Here is a 21,936-nt window from a genome sequence, read left to right as displayed (position 1 = left end):
ATGTAGCAACATGTGTTTCCTGAAACAAAATTCCACCATAATAAAAAAGCATTTGAATGCTCCCTTGTAATTCTATTAGACATGTAGCCTTTTTAATGACACAGCCATAATCAGTGATAGGCAGTAGCATAAAGAAGCAAGTGCAAAGCGATTAAGTAATAATAGCACTACAAAAATGTGTGCTGTAGCTTACCAAACACAACATTTATGAATTATTAGGAGATAAGGCGATGTTGGATTGTTTTAAATTTAGTTCTTTAAAATAGGATAGTTACTAATATTAGTTTGTGTGCTGATTTTATAACTATGTGGGCCTTTATATCAGGAAACAACATAACTTACATAATTGACTAATAGCAGAGCAAAAAAAAAAAATCTAGTTTTTTTAAAGACGATTTTGCAGAATTTTAATAATAATTTTGTTTCAGAATTTTCAAAATTCTTTCCAAACTGTTGATTTAAACTCAAGTCATTTTTGCATACTCCTTGAAACCAGGAAAGGAATAGCATGAATTTGTTTAGCCAGATGTATTCTTTTTTTTTTTTTTTTAATTGAGGCAGAGTGTCACTCTGTTGCCCAGGCTAGAGTGTGGTGGCGTGATCTTGGCTCACTGAAACCTCCGTCTCCTGGGTTCAAGCTATTCTTTTGCCTCAGCGTCCCGAGGAGCTGGAATTACAGGCACCTGCCACGATGCCTGGCTAATTTTTGTATTTTTAGTAGAGATGGGGTTTCACCATATTGGCCAGGCTGATCATGAACTCCTGAGCTCAAGTGATCTGCCCGCCTTAGCCAGATGTATTCTTTTAGCTTTCCTTCTGTGCCCCAACCCTAATACACCTGAGAAAAATATTCATCTGTTCGGTTACTCAATATGCCATCTTTTCCTCCTGCCCAAGGACACTACCTAAACATTTTGTTTTTAAACATTTTGTCCTTGCTTTGGGACTTCATGTCATTTGTGAAACTGCGATACTCTTGGGAAGGGTTTTGATGCTTTTCAGTATTTAGTGTAAAGGAGAGGTTACAATGAGGAGGATAAAAGTCCTAGAAAGAGAATTAGGGTGCAAAAGACCTTGTAGTTGAGGGTTGGCTTAATCTACTGTAAACGTGTAAACCCTGTTTTTAGTATTAGTGTGTAACAGGACACAAGTGTTTGCCTAGTTATAGAGATTATTTTAATTAAATCTAGTGTGTTTTTCTTCTGCTATAAGCATTTTTAAAATTCAGTTACTCAGGGGTACGAATATAGCATTTTATGTGTATTTGTGAAACTTGCTTTAGTAAATTAAGGGAAATGCCTAATGACTCACGCAGAATTATAGAGCTGAAAAGGGATTTTGAGAGAGAATTTAATCCACTCTTCATTTACAAATGAAACAGAGGCTCAGAGTTGAGAAATGTCTTTTGGGAGTGTTCCTAATTATTAATTGATAGTATTGTTGAATTCTCTTAAATTTTCTTGTGAGTTCACATTTATGAGTTACAGTAGTTGAAATGAAGTAGTTGGAATAACAGAATGTATTTTATTTATAGTTAAAGTAGTTTTAGTTGAGGCCTGCATCAGAATTCTTCAGTGTTTCGTTGTAATGTAGAGGCATACTGTATGGCACACATGAGAAACTAATTTTATGTTTCCCAATAATAATGTTTTAAACCAAGTTTAGAGACTTTTTTTAAGTTGTACTCTGTAGGTGCCAGGACAGATGACATTCATAAAATGAATGCTGTTTTTAAAAAACTTTTTCTTTATGGTTTCAGAGATTTATATCTTTGGATTTTAGTTATTAAAGATGTGTTAAATGGGATGTGTACCAGCAGCCATTTCAAGGCCCTTTACACGTTTTGTTTTTTATGTTATTACCTTTTCAGAAGGCTTATGAGGTAGTTACTGTTATCTAAATCCCATTTCAAAGATAAGTAAACTGACGATATAGTTAAGTGGTAGATTTAGAATTTTAGCCCTGGCATAGTCTCATTCCAGAGCTCACAACTCTACTGTTCCCTAATTGAGATACATCCAAGGAGAGTAGTCCAATTATTAGTCCAGTTTTTAAGAGTGTTCATTTTATACATACTTAAATCCAGAGCTACTAATTTTTAGTACAAATATGAAACATATAGGGAGGTCTTAGTGACCAATTCACTGATGTGATTAACCTATAACACATTAAAGTGAAATATGGATTTACTTACTGCTTATTTGCATATTGCAAGGACTGGTAATTGCTGATAAATTCGGGACAGCTCAAGGAAATGATGCCTAATTACATATATCTTCAAAAGGAAGGCATACATATTTCTGAAGCTGCAATTTGAAAATGAATAATCTCCACTGCACTATATTTTACTCATTGTGTATTGTGTGCTCATTAATGACTGCACAAAACACAAATGAAAGTAAAAAAAAAAATAGAAGAACTTAAGAAAGTAATCAAGTATTTATTTCAATCTCAGTTCTATGCTGAACGCCATGGTATATACAAGAAAACTAAGGCATGATTTTATACTTGAGGTTTACATTTTAGTTTCAAAGATGAAACTAATATGTGTGAAATAGTTATGGATGGCTTATTAGCATTTAGTTATTTGGGGGAGATTAATAAGGGCTGTAGTATTTGGAGGATGATTTATGAAGAAGCCAAACTTGATCAGATCTTGGAAGAGCGTGAATAGGATGTGATCGATATATGGGAAGGAGGACTTCAACAATCTAGGATGTGGCTAAACTGAAAGCTCCATAATGGCAGGGTTTATTTCTTTTTCATTCATTCTCTATTCAAGTGATAGCCTCCTGCATGGTATTAAATAATTCCCAGTAAATATTTTACTGATGAAGGGAAGACATGAAGGAGTTTCAAAGTATTTGGGGGATGGGTCAGTTAGGAAATTGCCCTACCTGGAATTCAGATATTTCTATTGGGAGCTGTGGGACAGCAAGTAGTTTATTTACTCATCTTGCCTTATTTCAGAAGGATTTTAAATGGGGCAGAATGGTTTGCAATTTATTTGATAGGCAGTAGTAGATTGTATAGATCATTAAGCAAAAGAATGATAAAAGGTAAATTTATGCAGTATTAGTATTAGTCTGGGTCTAGTATTTTATTTTATTTTATTTTATTTTATTTTATTTAATTTATTTATTTATTTATTTATTTATTTATTTATTTATTGAGACGGAGTCTCACTATGTTTCCCGGACTGGAGTGCAGTGGCGCAATCTTGGCTCACTGCAAGCTCTGCCTCCCGGGTTCACGCCATTCTCCTGCCTCAGCCTCCCCAGCAACTGGGACTACAGGCGCCTGCCACCACGCCCGGCTAATTTTTTTGTATGTTTTTTTGTTTTTTTTAAGTAGAGATAGGGTTTCACCGTGTTAGCCAGGATGATCTCGATCTCCCGACCTCGTGATCCGCCCACCTCGGCCTCCCAAAGTGCTGGGATTACAGGCGTGAGCCACCGCGCCTGGCCATTTTATTCTATTTTTAACAGCTTTATTGAGTTATAATTCACATACCATAAAGTTTACTCTTTTAAAGTGTGTAATTGAGTAATTTTTAGTATAGTCACAAGGTTGTGCAACCATTTCCAGTCAATTTTATTTTATTTTTTAATGTCTGGATGCTACTTATTGGAATCTAGTCAATTTAGAACATTTTCATGACCCCAAAAAACCCCACACCCAGTGGCAGGCATTCTCATTACCTCTACCCTCAACCTTTGGCAAACACTAATTTACTTTCTGTCTTTATGGATTTGCCTAGTTTGGCCATTTCATGTAAATGGAATCATAGAATCTGTGGCTTTTTGTGACTGATGTCTTTCATGGGGCAACTGCTGACTGCTGTAGTTGTCTTCAGTGGGGATAGTTGGACGTGTAGCAAAGGGATTGGGAAGACATGGTTGAGAATCTTTGAAAGCAAAATTAAAGGAATGGGTAGAGGGATAAAGGGAGGCCTATGGATAAAGGAAAATCATCTTGGGAGGGAAATGTTTACCGAATACTTAGTGATTTCTATTCACTATTAGGTCGTTTAATACTTATGACAACCTCTGAATTTAGTTTTATTCCCTATGCATTAGGAATAGTCTATGATCACAGGATCACAGGCTAGTAAATGGTGGAAGAAGCATTCACTAGTGTCTTTTTAATTTCAAGGTTCATGTTCTTTTCTCCCCACTAGTGAAAAGCAAGTTAAGATTTTAAGGTTTAGGCTTGAAGGGACCAGGAGAATGTTTCTGTTGACACAGAGTAGGCGTCCAGGTTCTTCCACTCAACAGTCCATCAGTATTTTTGTGTCAGGTTAAACATTGACTTGCATGTAGTGAGAAAAATATTGGAAGGAATTGGAAAAGTTTTTTAAACCATTGCTGTTTATCTTTATAGCTAATATTGTCTTACTCTACTTGACAAATTTCCCTGTGAATTAGCCACTACATTCTTACTTTAAAAGTGTCTGGCTGGGCACAGTGGCTCATGCCTTAATCCCAGCACTTTGGGAGGCCGAGGCCGGCGGATCACCTGAGGTCAGGAGTTTGAGACCAGCCTGACCAACATGGAGAAACCCCATCTTTACTAAAAACACAAAATTAGCTGGGCGTGGTGGCACATGCCTGTAATCCCAGCTACTCAGGAGGCTGAGGCAGGAGAATCGCTTGAACCCGGGAGGCGGAGGTTGTGGTTGGCCAAGATCGTGCCATTGTACTTCGGCCTGGGCGATAAGAGCGAAACTCCGTCACAACAACAACAGCAACGACAAAGTTTCTTTTTTTTTTTTTTTTTTTTTTTGAGACTGAGTCTGGCTCTGTCGCCCAGGCTGGAGTGCGGTGGCCGGATCTCAGCTCACTGCAAGCTCCGCCTCCCGGGTTCACGCCATTCTCCTGCCTCAGCCTCCCGAGTAGCTGGGACCACAGGCGCCCGCCACTTCGCCCGGCTAGTTTTTGTATTTTTTAGTAGAGACGGGGTTTCACCGTGTTAGCCAGGATGGTCTCGATCTCCTGACCTCGTGATCCGCTCGTCTCGGCCTCCCAAAGTGCTGGGATTACAGGCTTGAGCCACCGCGCCCGGCCAACGACAAAGTTTCTAACACCAAATTACCTTTTTGAGCTTTGGTATTGTATGACGAAAACTAAGTTGAGAATTGAGATATTATGGGAGTAGGCATTGGGATCAATTTGTAAACCTCTATTTTCATTTGGGATTTATTTGGTAATCATATCTTACATAAAATTATGTAAGATGTGCTTTATTTTTATGATATGGTAAGGGTATAAGCAAGTCATTCATACTAGGATAGAATTATTTGAACTTTAGTGGTTGTCAGTATTAAGGTTTTGGAAAGAGTTGTGCTAGATCCTTAAAGTCTCTTCTATCCTTAAGTTCTGGGGTCTTGTATTTATTTTGTTACATCATTTCATTTGTTGAACTATTGAAAGTTAAAACTTGTTCCATATATAGAGGCACAGGCAGAGTAGATTTAGCATCATTCTTAAGGGCCCTATAATTTTCAGAATTATAATGGAACATTGGCTTCAAGTCACCACTATATTAACCCCTAACAAGAGAGTATAATTGTACATGCTTTTAATGTACAAGCATTTGAAGTTTGTAAAATTAAAAATAATATCCAAGGCAAGGGATGTTAATGCTCTTACAATACAGGCATAAATTGTTTTACTACTGAAAAACGTTCTTTCTTTTAATGGATTTCTTTTCTTTTAGATAAGTACAGTCAATAATATAACAGATACCTGAATTCATTGTTTTAAGGAACAAAACAGCGTTATTGGTGACTGTCCCCGAATCCACTTCCCCTTTCCTCAGAGGCAATTACTGTTGTGACAGACTCACCTTTTTTTTTTTTTTGGTATAAAACTCATCTTTCTTTTGCTGTTGATTTCTGCCAGTCCAGCCTCCTCTCTCACCTAGCCTTCTTATATTTCTATTGTTATTCTTCTAGTCACCAAGGCTTTGATAGCTTCAAAAGTGCTTTTGAATTCTTTTCTCTATATTCCTTTCTCTAAGCAAGTCATTTTTAAAGTCCCTTAAAACTTTCCTTTCCCAGCCAAAATCAGCATTGTAGATTTTTTTCATTCCTGTCATAGTAAGAGCTTTTCTTTGTATTTAACTTGCTTCTCTAAGGCACAAAGAAACATTTTTGGTTTAGTTTTTTTTTTCTTTTTGGAGACAGAGTCTCTCTCTGTCACCCAGGCTGAAGTGCAGTGACGTGATCTTGGTTCACTGCAACTTCTTTCTCCTGGGTTCAAGCGATTCTCCAGCCTCAGCCTCCTGAGTAGCTGAAATTACAGGTGCTCATCACCACGCCTGGCTAGTTTTTATATTTTTAGTAGAGATGGAGTTTTGCCATGTTGGCCAGGGTGGCCTCAAACTCCTGACCTCAGGTGATCACCCGCCTGGACCTCCCACAGTGCTGGGATTACAGGCATGAGCCACTGCTCCTGGCCACAACGTGATGTTTTGATATAAGAAAATCTTGTGTCATGAGTCTTACAGTCAACCTAATTAATGTATTTGTTACCTTTTTTGTGTGATAACACTTAAGATCTCCTTTAGGCAAATTTTAACTGTAAAATACTGTATATTATTAACTGTAGTTACTATGCTATAGCTTAGATCTCTAGTACTTATTCATCTTATAACTGGAAACTTGTACACGTTGATCAACATCTCTCCAATTCCTCCATCTCTCAATACCTGGCAACTGCCATTCTACTTATTTCTCAGGTTCTATTTTAGATCCCCATATATGAATACATTGTTTTGCTTATCTTTGATTTTCAGTAGTTTGACTTTGTGCCTAAGTGTGGTTTTCTTTATATTTATTCTGCTTGGGTGTTCTTGAGCCTCTTAAATCTCTAAATTTCTTTCACTAAATTGGGAAAATTTTTGGCTACTATTTCTTTTTATTTGTTTGTTTCTAAGACTGAGTCTGTGTCGCCCAGGCTGGAGTGCAGTGGCGCAGTCTTGTCCCACTGCAACCTCTGTCTCCCAGGTTCAGTGATTCTCGTGCCTCAACTTTCTGAGTAGCTGGGATTACGGGCTCGCACCACCATGCTCGGCTAATTTTTTTGTTTGTTTATTTTTGAGATGGAGTCTCGCTCTGTTGCCAGGCTGGAGTGCAGTAGTAGCGCGATCTCGGCTCACTGAAACCTTCACCTCCCGGATTCAAGCGATTCTCCTGCCTCAGCCTCCCATAATTTATTTTTAGTAGAGGTGGGGTTTCGCTGTGTTGGCCATGCTGGTCCTGAACTCCTGGCCTCAAGTGATCCGCCTGCTTCGGCCTCCCTAAGTGCTGGGATTACAGGCATGAGCCACCCCATCTAGCCCGCCGCTATTTCTTTTAAAAAATATTTTTACTACACTCTCTTCTCCTTCTGGGACTTCAATGTGTCACTTTTTCTTTTCTTTTCTTTCTTTTTTTTTTTTTTCTTGAGACGGAGTCTTGCTCTGTTGCCCAGACTGGAGTGCAGTGGCTCAATCTCAGCTCACTGCAAGTTTTGCCTCCTGGGTTCACGCCATTCTCCCACCTCAGCCTCCCAAGTAGCTGGGACCACAAGCGCCTGCTACCGCACCCGTTCAATTTTGTTACTGTATTTTTAGTAGAGACGGGGTTTCTTTGTTAGCCAGGATGGTCTCGATCTCCTGACCTCATGATCTGTCTGCCTGGGCCTCCCAAAGTGCTGAGATTATAGGTGTGAGCCACTGCACCTGGCTGTGTGTGTCACCTTTTTGATATTGTCCTTGATAAGTCCCTGAAGCTCTGTTATTTTCTCTTTCTTTGTTTTTTTGCCCACCCTGTTTTCAGAATGAATAATTTCTACTGCTCGGCCTTTATTTTTGTTTATCTGGTGATATTTCCTTTATTATCAATTGCAAGTCTATGTTAATACTCATTGTTGATTCGAAGTCTTTATCTGATAATTCCAGCATTTGGGTCATCTTAGAATTGCCTTCTGTTGAGTGTCTTCTGGGAGAATGGGTTACGTTTTCCTGGTTCTTCTACGTGAAGTAATTTTGGTTTGTATGAATGTAACACTCTTGTTTGTTCATTCTCTTGTTAAACATTTGTTTTGCTTCCAGTTTTGGGTCTTTATGAACTATTCTGTTGTGAACATACATGTACACAATCATGTGGACAACTGTTTTTGTTTTTCTTGTGTGGATTCTAACTAGAGGTAGAATTCCTGGGTCAGATGGTAAGTGATTGCTAAATTGTTTTCCTAAGTGGCTGTATCATTTTGCATTCTAACTAGTAATGTTTTTACTTTTGTTGTTGTTGTTATACAGCCCTCCCTCTAACAAGTAATGTTTGAAAGCACCTCAGTGCACTTTTAATTTGCATTTAAAAAATCCCATGGAGTTGAGTGTCCTTTTGTTTAATAACCATTTTTCTTTTTCTGGGAATGGTTAGTGTCTTTTGCCTTTCCTCCTTTTGTTTCCTCTCTTCCTCCTCCATCCCTCCCTTGTCATGAACATCTAGGTACCCTTTATATGTTGAAGAGATTATCTCTGTCTCTCAGTGTAGATAATTTTTCTCTATTACTCATTTTTTCTTTTGGCTACTTTAGGTGTGTTTTTGTAAAGAAGTTTTTAATCTTTACATAATTGAAATAAACTTTTTCAGTGTATGGATTTTAAGTTAGAAAGTCTCCTGCACTCCAGGGTTATAAACTATATCACGTTTTCTTTTAAACCTTATATTTGATATATTTAGATTTATCCTGCTTTAACATGTGCAGTAGGTATCCAGTATTATTTTCTTTCTCATAACTGCTGAGGCTGGCAGGTCACGAGGTCAGGCATTCAAGACCAGCCTGACCAACATGGTGAAACCTCGTCTCTACTAAAAATACAAAAATTAGCTGGGCGTGGTGGCCGATGCCTATAGTCCTAGCTACTTGGGAGGCTGAGGTAGGAGAATCGCTTGAACCCAGGAGGCAGAGGTTGTAGTGAGCCAAGGTGGCGCCATGGGACTCCAGCCTAGGTGACAGAGCAAGACTCCATCTCAAAAAAAAAAAAAAGTGTGTGGTAGAATACTCATAAAGTTTACTGTTTAACCATTTCTAATTGTGCAGTTTAGTGGCATAAAGTACATTCACATTATTGTCTAGCCATCACCATCCTCCATGATCCAGAACTTTTTTATCTTCCCAAACTGAAACTCTACCCATTAAACAGTAACTTCCTATTCTCTCCCCACATGCAAAGTCCCAGGCAAATACCATTCCGCTTTCTGTCTTTATGAATTTGACTTTTCTTTCTTTTTTTTTTTTTTGAGGTGGAGTCTCACTCTGTCGCTCTGGCTGGAGTGCAGTGGCTGGATCTCAGCTTGCTGCAAGCTCCGCCTCCCGGGTTTGCACCATTCTCCTGCCTCAGCCTCCCGAGTAGCTGGGACTACAGGCGCCCGCCACCACACCCGGCTAGTTTTTTGTGTATTTTTTTTAGTAGAGACGAGGTTTCACCATGTTAGCCAGGATGGTCTTGATCTCCTGACCTCGTGATCCACCCGTCTCGGCCTCCCAGAGTGCTGGGATTACAGGCTTGAGCCACTGCGCCCGGCCGAATTTGACTTTTCTAGGTACCTCCTGTAAGTGCAATTGTACAATAGTTGTCCTTTTGTGATTGGTTTATTTTACTTCTGCTGTATTCAAGGTTCATCCATGTTGTAAGCACGTATCATGTGTTTCCTTTTTAAGGCTGAATAATACTCCATTGGAAGTATATATCATATTTTGTTTATCCATTCACATGTTGATGGATGCTTAGGTTGCTTCCACCTTTTGGTTATTGCGGATATTGCTGCTATGAACATGCATGTACAAATACCTGTTCAAGTTCCTGCTTTCAGTTCTTTTGGGTATATACCCAGAAGTGGAATTGTTGGGTTGTGTATTTAATTTTTGGAGGAACTATTTTATAGTTTTCCACAGCACTGCACCATTTTAAACTCTCACCAGCATTGCACAAGGGTTTCAATTTCTTTACATTTCCCCAACATTTGTTATTTTCTGTTTTTTTTTTTTGATAGTAGCCATCCTAATGGGTGTGATGTGGTATTTCATTCTGGTTTTGATTTGCATTTTCTTTATTATTAGTGAGGTTGAACATCTTTACATGTGTTTATTGGCCATTTGTATATTTTCTTTGGAGAAATGTCTGTACAAGTTCTTTGCTCATTTTTCAGTTGGGCTTTTTTTGATTGTTGTGTTGTTCTTTATTCGGGATATTAATCCCTTACAGATAGTGATTTGCAAATATTTTCTCCCATTCTGTAGATTGCCTTTGCACTGTGTTGACTGTGTCCTTTGATACACGAAGGTTTTTACTTTTAATGAAGTTTTTCTCTTTTTTTCTTTTGTTACTTGTGCTCTTGGTGTCATAGTCAAGAGATTACAGCCAAATTTAGTATCATGAAGCTTTTCACGTTATGTTTTTTTCTAAGAGTTTTATAGTTTTAGCTCTTGTGTTTAGGTCTCTGATCCACTTTGAGTTAACTTTTGTGTATGGTATAAGGTAAAGGTACAACTTCATTCTTTTGCATATGGATATCCAGTTTTCCAGCACCATTTGTTCAAAAGACTGCCCTTTTTTCATCTTAGTAGTTATGGCATCCTTATTAAAAATCATTTAATTATATATGTGAGAGTTTATTTCTGGGCTCCTTATTCTGTTAGTCCTTATGCCAGTACCATACTGTTTTGGTCACTATAGCTTTGTAGTCACTTTTAAAATGAGAAAGTGTGAGATCTCCAACTTTGTTCTTTTTCAAGATTATTTTGGCTATTCAGGATGCTTTGAGAGTCATATGAATTTTAGGATGGATTTTTCTATTTCTGCAAAAATGTTATCAGGATTTTGATGGTAATTGCCTGAATCTGTGGATCGATTTGAGTAAATAGCTTTCAGATATGCAAGTTTGTCCCAAGTCTGAATGCTATACTAAATGCAGTTGTCCAGATGGCAAAGTTAAGAAAAAAATGAAGCCATTTAAACCTATTTTTAAAGCTTATTAGGAGGGAATGAGATCAGATTGCTTACTAGCTGTCCAAAAAAGAGTTTTTGCCAAAAGTAACTTAGAGCAGGGGAGAAGCTGCTTTTATGAATTACTTTTTTGTTTATTTTTTATTGTAATTTTATAATAATTTTTTTAAAGACGTGGTCTTGCTCTGTTGCCCAACTGGAGTGCAGTGGGGCAGTCATAGCTCCTCCATGGCTCAAGTGATCCTCCCAGCCTCCCAAGTAGCTAGGACTACAGGTGTGAGCTGCTATGTTCAGCTGATTTTTAAATTTTTTGTGGAGATGGGGATCTCGACTTGTTGCCCAGGCTGGTGTTCACCTCTTGTCCTCAAGTGACCTTCCTGCTTTGGCTTCACAAAGTGCTGGGACTACAGGCGTGAGCCATCACACCCAACTCATAAATGACCTTTTTGAATATCCAGGAAAACTTTACAGAAAATTGCAAGGGCTATGGAAAAATAAATTACACTGGTAGGATTTATAAATTCAAAGCAAAAATTTATTTTGGAAAAGTAAGGTTAAAAGCGGGTTGTGGCCAGGTGTGGTGGCTGACACCTGTAATCCCAGCACTTTGAGAGGCTGAGGCCGGCCGCTCACCTGAGGTCGGGAGTTGGAGACCAGCCTGACCAACATGGAGAAACCCTATCTCTACTGAAAGTACAAAATTGACCAGGCATGGTGGCTCATGCCTGTAATCCCAGCTACTTGGGAGGCTAAGGCAGGAAAATCGCTTGAATCTGGGAGGTGGAGGTTGCGCTGAGCCGAGATCTCGCCATTGCACTCCAGCCTGGGCAACAAGAGCAAAACTACCTCAAAAAAAAAGAAAACAAAACAAAAAACAAGAGCCTTGAATTTAAACATAGTGATTACATCCTTAAATTATAATTTTAAAAGTTCGTATGTCAAGTGCCAATTAATTGTTAGGCAACAGTTTTTTTTTTAATCAAAGAAAAAGCGAGAAAAACTCTTCCACCATCTGCTTGTACAAAATTTCTTCTTTATGGTGACTATCTAATTTTTAGAGTTCATAAAAATATCGTAATAATACGTAGTTATTTCATGTGTAAAACTCAATAGAATTGGTAGGTTAATGGAGGCTAGTTTACATTTGAAAAGCTTTTATTTTGAAGTTTTAAATAAATTTAATATTTAATATACTTTCTCATTTTTTTCTTTTTTCTTATTATTATAAAGAAAATTCAAATGAAGTTTGTAAGCAAAACTTATATAGCTGTATCTAAATCCCCTCCAGTTTACTTGACTGTGCTTCTCTAATACTACTGTATTTTACTTGTGTTAATTTGAAAATGGTTGGGGATATACTTTGTCCCATTGTATCCTTTTAACTCAGTTCAGCATTTCCTTCAGGTCTTTCTGGACTCAACTTTTAAATCTCTTCTTGTCCTTAAATGTTTCGTATCTCCTATATGAGCGTTAAAATATTTTTATATGAGTGTTAAAAAGTATTTTTTTTAGTCTCAGATTTCTACGGTTCTATTCTTATTTTTAAAATTATTGCAGTGTATTTTCTGTATGCTTGTTCTCTGAACTTTGACTTGTGGTTTTTTTTTTTAGTTTCAAATCTTAAGTTTTAAAGTTTGCTAATAATATAAGACAAGTGGTTTTAAAGAGTGATGTTTTTTGGTCGTTCAGCACTTTCCTCCCTGATGGAGAAAATGTGAGTTTTTGAAGGTTGAGCCTTCAAACCTTTTTTAAAAGTTTAGGAGATAACTTTATTTTTTTAGATTGTATCCTGTACCACATTTTTTTTTTGAGCCAGGAACCAAATTAGTTTTTAGAGTCTAAGTAATTTATAAAGTTAAGTAAACTGTGATATTTCCCCTCATATTTTTTAAGAATTGGTGAAAATACTGTTGTCTTTGATTATTATCAAATGCTGTAATTTGGCAGTCTGCAGAACTAATGTATACAGACTTTACATGATTTAGTTCTCTTGGGATATTAAAAATTTAAATCTAAGGTAGTAGAACATTAGTTGCTGCTCCCCAAAATGTAGTGGATTATTTTGCTGTGGCATTTAAAATGCATTAGAGGTAATTAAGTAAATTACGGTATATCCATACAGTTGGATACCATATGCATTTATTTTTGTGTTTTGGGAATAGCATATTTGTTTTATGTATTGACTGTTTTGTATTAGGTTCATTCGATCCTTTTGGTGTTTATTATGAAAGTAATTCATTGATGAATATACTCAGCCTAGGAAATTCGATTTTGGCCAGGAATGGGGTCTTGATCAGTCTGGTAAGCTAGTTAAATGAATGTTTCTTAAGGGAATTTCTACTGCAATGTGGTTTGTACTTCAAATATGACTGTTGTATTTAGGAGATGGTATTTACACACATAAAAATATGTGTGACTTGTACTTGAAATGAAGAGTAATTGAAAGAAAAGATGCCTGATAGTTAAAATGATCAGGAAAGACTTCCTGGAGAAGTTTTAAGTTGTGATAAAAGCTTTTCTTTTCTTTTTTTTTTTTTTTAAAGCGGGTGCAGTGTGAGCGTAGATAATGTGGGGGAGGGGGAATGGACAAGATACAGGGGAAAAAAGAGTAGCAGGTGTAGTGAAGCTTAGAACTGGGTTTATGTAAGCAAGTGATAGCAGATGCTTATAAAAATTGGAAATGATTATGGACAACTTTAATATTCAGCTGCAGGAATCAGAGAATGATATAATTGTTCATGTGGATGGACCTTTAGGAACAATTTTACAATGAATAATTTTACAGAAATGGAAACAAGCTTGTACTTAATCTTGTAGGCAATAGAGCATCATTTGAAGATTTTTGAGTTAGGCCGTTTGAAATTGGGAAATACATATTTGGTCTTCAACCCTGTTTTCAGACATACAACTCCTAAAATTCTTAGAAACTCCAAAGTGATGTCTGTTTGAGTGCTAATGGGATGACTGTTGGCTGGCAGCCCCTAGGTAACTTCAAGATGGGGCTGGTCACTTGAAAGACCGAGGCATGATTAGTGAGTTGGGACCTCCAGCCCCACCCTCCAACCACTGGGGCTGAAGGTTAAGTTGATGAACAATGGTTTAATCAATCCTGTCTGCACTGAAGCCTTTATAAAAACCCCAAAGGACAGGATTTGGAGAGCTTTCAGATAGCCGAACACGTGGAGGTTCTGGGAGGGTGGTACGCTCGAGAGGGTGTGGAACGTCCACGTCTCTTCCCACACACCTCACCCTGTGTGTGTCTTTATCTGTATGTTTTGTAATATTATTTATAATAAACCAGCTAATGTGTTTCTCTGAGTTTTGTGAGCCACTTTAGCAAATTAATTGAACTCAAAGAGTTCATCTTCAAGCTGGTGAGTCAGAAGTTCCAGAGGCTGGGGCTTGTGACTGGTGTCTGAAGAAGAGGGGCAGTCTTGGGGACTGAACCTTCAACCTGTGAATTCTGATGCTATCTCCACGTAGATAGTACTGGAATTGAATTGCAGAACACCCAGCTGGTGTCCACTGAAGAACTGATTGCTTTTTTGTTGTTGGGAGAGACCCTGCACACATTTGGTGTTGGGAGAAACCCTCCACACATTTGGTCACGGAAGTCTTCTGTGTTGATTGTTGTGGTGGTGGTGTGAAAGCAGAGGAAAAAACAATTTGAGCATTGGTTTTTAGGTATATTATTCTCTTGTCCTTTGTAGGAGTTCTAGAGTTGAAAATACTGTTTTGTCCTGTTTTAGGGTATTGTTGGATATAGCAACTTGAATTGCAGTGGTGACAAATAAGAGTAAAAGTAGAGAGATTAATATATGGGATCAGACCAAGGAATAGTTAGGTGTTAATAATTCACTAAGTATTGGTCAGATAGTAGTAGGCTTTTAGATAGAGTGTTTTAGTTCAACAGTTTTAGACTGCCTTGTATTAAACAAGTTTTTATTTTCATATAGTATACTAGTCAGTTCCATTTGTCCACTGGTAAGGTATTAAACTATACTGGATGGGAAGGAGAGCACCTAACATAGTAGGAGCAGTGTTAATAGTGGCTTGGTGGCATGAAATGGGTTGGAGTGTTGAGAAATTGTCAGCTGTTTTTATGGTTAAGGAGTTTAATGTGGTGTCAGGGCAGCTGGGAGAGGTCAGAGGCCAAATAATAAATGGACTTTTTTGTGTACCTTACAAGGAAATTTTTGTTTTGTTTTGTTTTGTTTTGTTTTAAAAAACATGGACAGTGGGGAACTGTTGAAGAGGTTAGTCAGTAGACCAATATCACTTTTTTTTTTTTTTTTTTTTTTTAAACAGATTACGGTTTCCCCTTATTTTTGATGATTTACTCTATTTGGCACACCCTTTTTTTTTTTTTTTTTTTTTTTTGAGACAAAGTCTTGCTCAGTCACCCAGGCTGGAATACAGTGGCATGATCTTGGCTCACCGAAACCTCCGTCTCATGGGTTCAAGCAATTCTCCTGCCTCACGTTCCTGAGTAGCTGGGATTACAGGCGCCTGCCACTACGCCCTGCTAATTCTTGTATTTTAATAGAGATGGGGTTTCCCATGTTGGTCAAGCTGGTCTCGAACTCTTTACCTTAAGTGATCGTCTCTCCTCGGCCTTGGCACACTCAGTTCTTGAACTTAATTTAGAGGCTAAAATATTCCCCAAAGGTATTATTTATTTATTTGTTTCTTTTGTGAGACAGAGTCTCATTCTGTCTCCCAGGCTGGAGTGCAATGGTGTGATCTCGGCTCACTGCAACCTCCACCTCCTAAGTTCAAGCGATTCTCTTCCCTCAGCCTCCCAAGTAGCTGGGATTACAGGTGTCCACCGCCACGCCTGGCTAATTTTGTATTTTTAGTAGAGTTGGGGGTTTACTCATGTTGGTCAGGCTGGTCTTGAACTCATGTCCTCAAGTAATCCACCTGCCTCAGCCTCCCAAAGTGCTGGGATTACAGGCACGAGCCGCTGCTCACAGCCTAATTTCTTTAGTTTTAGTAGCGAGGGTGTTTCACCATGTTGGCCAGGCTGGTCTCAAACCTCTGTAGCCCAGTAAGTTTTTTTGTTTTTTGTTTTCCATTTTATCTTAGAAAAAAAGATTCTACAGATATTAAGAGTCCAAGAATGTCACAGCAATTACCTGTCTGCTATTTAGCAGTGAGTTTGAATATGGAATAAAATAAAATGTTATATTCTCTTTAAAGCCTGCTTATAGTTAATAGCTTTTCCCACATAGCTAAAAAGTGTTCAGCTATCTCCTAAGTAGCCCCCACATACTGCTTGTCAGAGCTCAGCTTTTATAATTTCTGATCCTTATTTATGTTGTTGTTATTTTGTTAGAAGAATATAGGCCAAATCTGCTGTGACAAAACATTAAATATTTAATTTGGTATGAAATGATGTACAGTGAAAAAAATCTCCCTCTCATTTCTGTTCATCACCTCCCCAGTTCCCTTTTTTGGAGACAACCAAAATTATTCTTGTATAGTCTTCTAGAGATATCTTGTGCCTATACAAAATATTTTATATGTTTTTACTCCTCCCCATTACTTTTATACAGATATACCATACTTGATACTTTGTTCTGTGTCTTTGTTCAATTAGTAATACATTTTGGAAATTGTTTCATATCGCTGTACTAAGAGCTTCCTCAGTCTGTGTTTTGTAGCTGCATAATGTTCCATAGTATAAACTTAGCATATTTCAGTAGTTTCCAGTTTGATTGTTATTTCCAGTCTTTTGCTGTTAGAAGCAAGATTGTAGCTAATGACCTTGGTTGTATATTATTTCACATATATTCCTGAAGGATCAATTTCTTGAAGTGGAATTTCTTTTCAAAAGCTCTAGGCATTTATAATTTTGATACAATTGTGAAAGTGTGGTTAAATGAAGTGAAACTATGGAGTTTGGTATATTATTTACCTACGATGGAATCTCACTTCATAACAAATGAAATTCCAAGAAATAAATGTATAATTGCTAAAATATTAGTGAAATCTTTATAAATTATTTTGTTTTGCAGGTATACAAAACTAGGATATGCTGGAAATACAGAACCACAGTTTATCATCCCTTCCTGTAAGTATTTCTTTTAAGCCACAAATGAGCTGATTTAAAATATCTCCTTCCCTTATAATTTAAGTAAAGAAGTAATCAGTTCTGAAGTCCTGTAAGATTTAGTCCTTTAAAAACATGATTTGCTAAGTTCTTAAGTGTAGCCCCATTTTTGTACCTCTGACCATTCATTTCAGCTTTCTGTTTAGCTCCCCATTTGCCTTGTCTACCAAATATCTCTTTTTAAAGAAAAAAAGAAATGAACTGATAATAAAACAGTACCCCCATTTTTAGGGTGATATTGTAGTTAATAGTATGTGGGTATAACTAATTATCAAGTAGTCTGTTCCTCATCATGTACCTATGAAGACTGTCCTTTAGTTTGTGGATATGACTACTTTTTGCAAGGCCTATATCTGTTGACATCCTCACTGAGTGTCCATGTTTCAAAATAAGGATGGAAGGACAGTATCTCACCTTTAGAGATGTTGACCTCAGCTATTTTCTAATATCCTATAACCATACTGTTGTATATTATGTCTTTAGAGTATTTTTGTTTTATCCTGTTTTTGTTAATCTTGCTTAAGCTGACCATTAACTTTCAGTAGTTTTTAAAAAATATTCTGACATTGGTTTGTTAGTGCTCTTGTTTGTTAGCATAGATCTGTTCCTCGATGAACGTAGTTTTACACTTTTGACTTGCAAACAGTTCACGTTTTTTTGTACATAATATAGTAATACTTCTGATCTATTTGTCTTACATCCAAATTAAAACTTTTGCATACCAAATGACAAACCTTTTGAGCCATTGCTTGATGATTCTCACTCCTACATATTTTAATTTTGAGAGTGTCACTAATTTTTCACAGTCTTATTTATGTGACTGAATTTTTTGTATTTCATTGTTACTCATTTATGAAAATAAGAAAATGGAGAAATGAATATGTAGAGAGTAATGAAAGCAGTGTATGTTTCAGAATCAGTGAGGTTGAGAATAAGATAGGTATTGTTATGCTTTGCCAAAAACTGGATCTTTAGTATCGCTTGAGTATTCATTGGACACAAGAGGTCAACTGTTGTGTCATTTGTGTAGTAAGAACAAAATTAAATGTGTAACATTAAAGAAATAACACTGGCCGGGTGCGGTGGCTCAACTCCTGTAATCTCAGCACTTTGGGAGGCCGAGGCAGGCGAATCACGAGGTCAGGAGTTCGAGACCAGCCTGACCAACATGTTGAAACCTGTGTCTACTAAAAATACAAAAATTAGCCATGCATAGTGGTGCGCACATGTAATCCCAGCTGCTCAGGAGGCTGAGGCAGGAGAATCACTTGAACCCGGGAGGTGGAGGTTGCAGTGAGCTGAGACCACGCCACTGCATTCCAGGCTGGGTGACAGAGCAAGACTCAGTCTCAAAAAAAAAAATAAAATAAAATAAAAAATAAAAAATAGAAATAGAAATACACTGTCAAAATTGCACCTAAAAAGGGAAATGTTTTTAGGGTTTTTATCCACTCCTCACTTTCTAGAAACAAACTTACTTGACTTTTGCGTTTCTCATATTTTGATACACTTTTCTAGAAATCGATGATGTAAGAACTTAGGCTACTACTTAAATCTAATACTTTTTTAAAACCCAGAATGGGTTTTAGGTGATACTGAGGAAACAGCTCATTCATGTGAGTCTAGTGACCTTTATTATTACCTTTTAAATATTTTATTCATGCATGTTTGTTGTCTGCTGAACATGAAGAACAGGTTTGCTTTTCTTCATAGGTTTTCCCACATTTATATGTCAATACATTGATTGTTTTTTTTTGTCTGTTTTAAGAATTCAGTGATACATGTTGGCTTTATTGCTGACTAATGTAGAGGTACTTCTTTGGGCTAGTACTTGACTTTAGTTGTATTTCAGTTTAGTGTTAGACCATTGTGTATGTACTTACTGGTTTCTTTAAGCTACCGTAACAAAGTACCAAAACCTAGTTGGCTGAAAACAACAGAAACTTACAATTCTGGAGTCCAGAAGTACAAAATCAATGCGGCAGCAGGATCGTGGTATTGCTGGTGTCTTCTAGCTTCTGAGGTTTCCTCAGGATCCTTGGCTGGTAGATGCATCACTCCAGTCACACGGCTGTCTTCTTGCTGTGTATCTTTAGATCATCATCCTTCTGTGTGTCTGTGTTCAAATTTTCCCTTTCTGTGAGGACACTAGTCATATTGGATTAGGGGCCACCTTGATAATCTTGTTTTAACTGAGAAGACCCTGTTTCCAAACATAGTTACATTCTGAGGTACTGGGGGTTAGGACTTCAGCATATCTTTTTGGGGGTGCACAATTCAACCTGTAACAATGCTGATGGCTTTTAACCTTTTGTGTATAATCTTTTGTTATGATTGTTTCAGGAGACTACTAAAGTTATTTCTGCCATCTTAGCAAAATTGGTTTTGGTTATATTCTTAAATGGCTGTGTTAACTTTTTATTGGAGGCCTACATTATCTTGATTGTTTGAACCATTGGATTTCATCGCTGTTGAATTCATTTTTTATTTTATCTCTCTGCCAAAATGTGAAGTCTTTGCTATGACTTGTTGCAGTATGTTAAAAATTCGTTTGCCTGGTATAAGAAAGTTTTTGATTCTTGAGTGTTTTTTCTTACCCAGTTTTAATGCTATAGGTACAGTGTTTATAATTAGCAGATAAAGACATTGCCACTATCTTTTACTGATGAGTATTGATATTTGATCTGGAAAGCCTATGCGACTGGTTCCAGGCTTTTTTTTTATATACATGTATGTATATTTTTAGGAAATTTATAGTGAGCCACCCGGATGTCTATGTACATTATAAGTAAATTGCTAGAAAGAATTTCTGGCATTTAGAAGGACTAGATGGTGGATTTAAAATGTTTTTTCTTCCAGTTATTTTCTGCCCACTTTCTTAAGGATATAGCTGTTACTAAATGAAAGTAACAGTTGCATGCCAGATCAGTTTAAGTGCATTCAGGCAATTATTTTGAATGAAGAACTGAACTTGAAGGATGCATACATTTATAACTTAATCTAAAAATACATAACAAGTTTTAGCTTTGAAACTGTATGCTGGATTTCTGAAATTATTTAAGGATACTGTTGTGGGTTTTACCTAAATGAATTCAGATTTCCTTTTGTGTGTGTAGTTTAACAGATCTGTATTACATTTAAATTACTAGACCACAATAGTAATTACTATTACTAGACCCAATCAGTATTACTAGACCCAATAGTGATAGGGTAGAGATATAAAGAAAGTTGAAAAAATTATCCTTGAAGTTTTTTTCTCATTTGTGTTTTTCAGTTTTTTCTTTCCAGTTGTTCATCAAGCATATGTGGACTTGGTGGGATTACAGTTTTACTCAGAATCTAAAGAGGATTTTTATAATTTAAGAAATATATATTTGAAACATTCACACAGATTTTTTTTTTTTTTTTGGCTTTTTGCATTTGAGTCCTTGTCTCTGAGTGGGAGTTGAGGTTTCATTGTGTAAAATGAATTTTGTCACTAGTTTCTTATGATTTTTGTGAATTAGTTTGACAATTTAAATATGTTAGGTCATGTTTTACTTTGTAACACTTTGTAATGGAAGAAGTGTAAGGTAAAAGTTTGTCTCATTTGAAGAAGATGAATTATTTGACATGTCTTACTTATTTTAAAGGTATTGCTATTAAGGAGTCAGCAAAAGTGGGTGATCAAGCTCAGAGGAGGGTGATGAAAGGTGTTGATGACCTAGACTTCTTCATTGGTGATGAAGCAATAGAAAAACCTACATATGCAACAAAGGTATGTTTTCATGATTTGTATAAATAACATTTTCAAAAATTAGTTTGTTCAATGCTTGTGCCCTCTGGAATACACTCTATAATAGATCTTATTAATATCCTCAAACCTCTTCTCAGTAGAAATTTCTTTTTCCCTGTGGCATCCTTCCCTGTTGCTTTGACTTTGCTTTTTTTTTCTTTTTCTTTTTTTAATAACCCCTAGGAGGAAAAATTTAGCCCTTTCAGATGAGCAGTTATTATTTTTCCACACCCACTGGATCTCATGGCTCTCAATAAAATTAGCTTTACTTCCACATTGCTACCTCTGCAAACATTTTTTCCACGTCTTTATTCAAACCTATACCATTTTTCTCTTTTTTTAAGCTTATGCCATCTGTAAGTGCTGTTCTGTTTCTCCCTCTTTTTCTTTTTCCCTTTTTCTTTTTTACCCTATTCCTTCCCTCTTTTATTTGAAGTGTAAGTATGTAAGTGTTAATTATATAGTTTGAAGAATTTTTATGACGGTAATCATAACAGGTAGAGATACAGAACAAATCTAGTAACCCTGAAGCTTTCCTTGTACTTGTTCACACAGTCACTACTCCAATCCTGCAAATAAATAAATGCTATTCTGACCTTTATCATCTTATTTTTTGACATTGACTTTGTCTGGTTTGTAAATATCCTCCTTTGTACTTCTTCCCTTCTCATAATTTATTTATTAATGAACAACTAATAAATACTTTGTAAAATACTTTGCCAAGTATCATGAGTAAAATGGTGTATAAGAAAAATAATTCCCCTGAGTTCAAGGCTATTATAATGCGGTGGACTTCAAGGCTATTATAATGTGGTGGAAGACATTGAAGAAATAATTACAAGTGTGTTGGGGATTAGAAAAAGGGAAACATACACAAAGTGCTCTGGACATGTATTACAGGAGTAGCTAACCTAGTGTGGGGGTTCAGGAATGTCCTCGAGGAGTAAATCTTTAAGCTGAGGCTTGAAGAATAAAATAGGAGTTAGCTGCTGAGGTAGGCAGGCTGAGTTGTTTTAGGTAGAGAAACCAATATATGAAGAGGCTTTAC

The 21,936-nt window shown here is 36.9% G+C and overlaps 1 protein-coding gene across 3 annotated transcripts in view; it reads left to right on the top strand.

Annotated features, from left to right (window-relative positions):
- Positions 1-21,936, top strand: part of ACTR3 (ARP3 actin related protein 3 homolog) — a 125,042-nt gene that overhangs the window by 8,206 nt on the left and 94,900 nt on the right. For 2 of the 3 annotated variants that reach the window (XM_025405510.1, XM_025405511.1), the window contains 2 exons: positions 17,019-17,074; positions 20,746-20,870. In XM_025405510.1, the coding sequence (XP_025261295.1) occupies positions 17,019-17,074; positions 20,746-20,870 (181 nt within the window). The remainder of the gene's footprint in view (positions 1-17,018; positions 17,075-20,745; positions 20,871-21,936) is intronic. The other variant, XM_025405512.1, reaches the window with a different exon arrangement.

Source organism: Theropithecus gelada, chromosome 12 (genome assembly GCF_003255815.1).
Source record: "Theropithecus gelada isolate Dixy chromosome 12, Tgel_1.0, whole genome shotgun sequence".
NCBI classification, from domain to species: domain Eukaryota; kingdom Metazoa; phylum Chordata; class Mammalia; order Primates; family Cercopithecidae; genus Theropithecus; species Theropithecus gelada.
The sequence above is the reverse complement of the archived record's forward strand: the minus strand, read 5'-3'. Positions and strand labels throughout refer to the sequence as shown.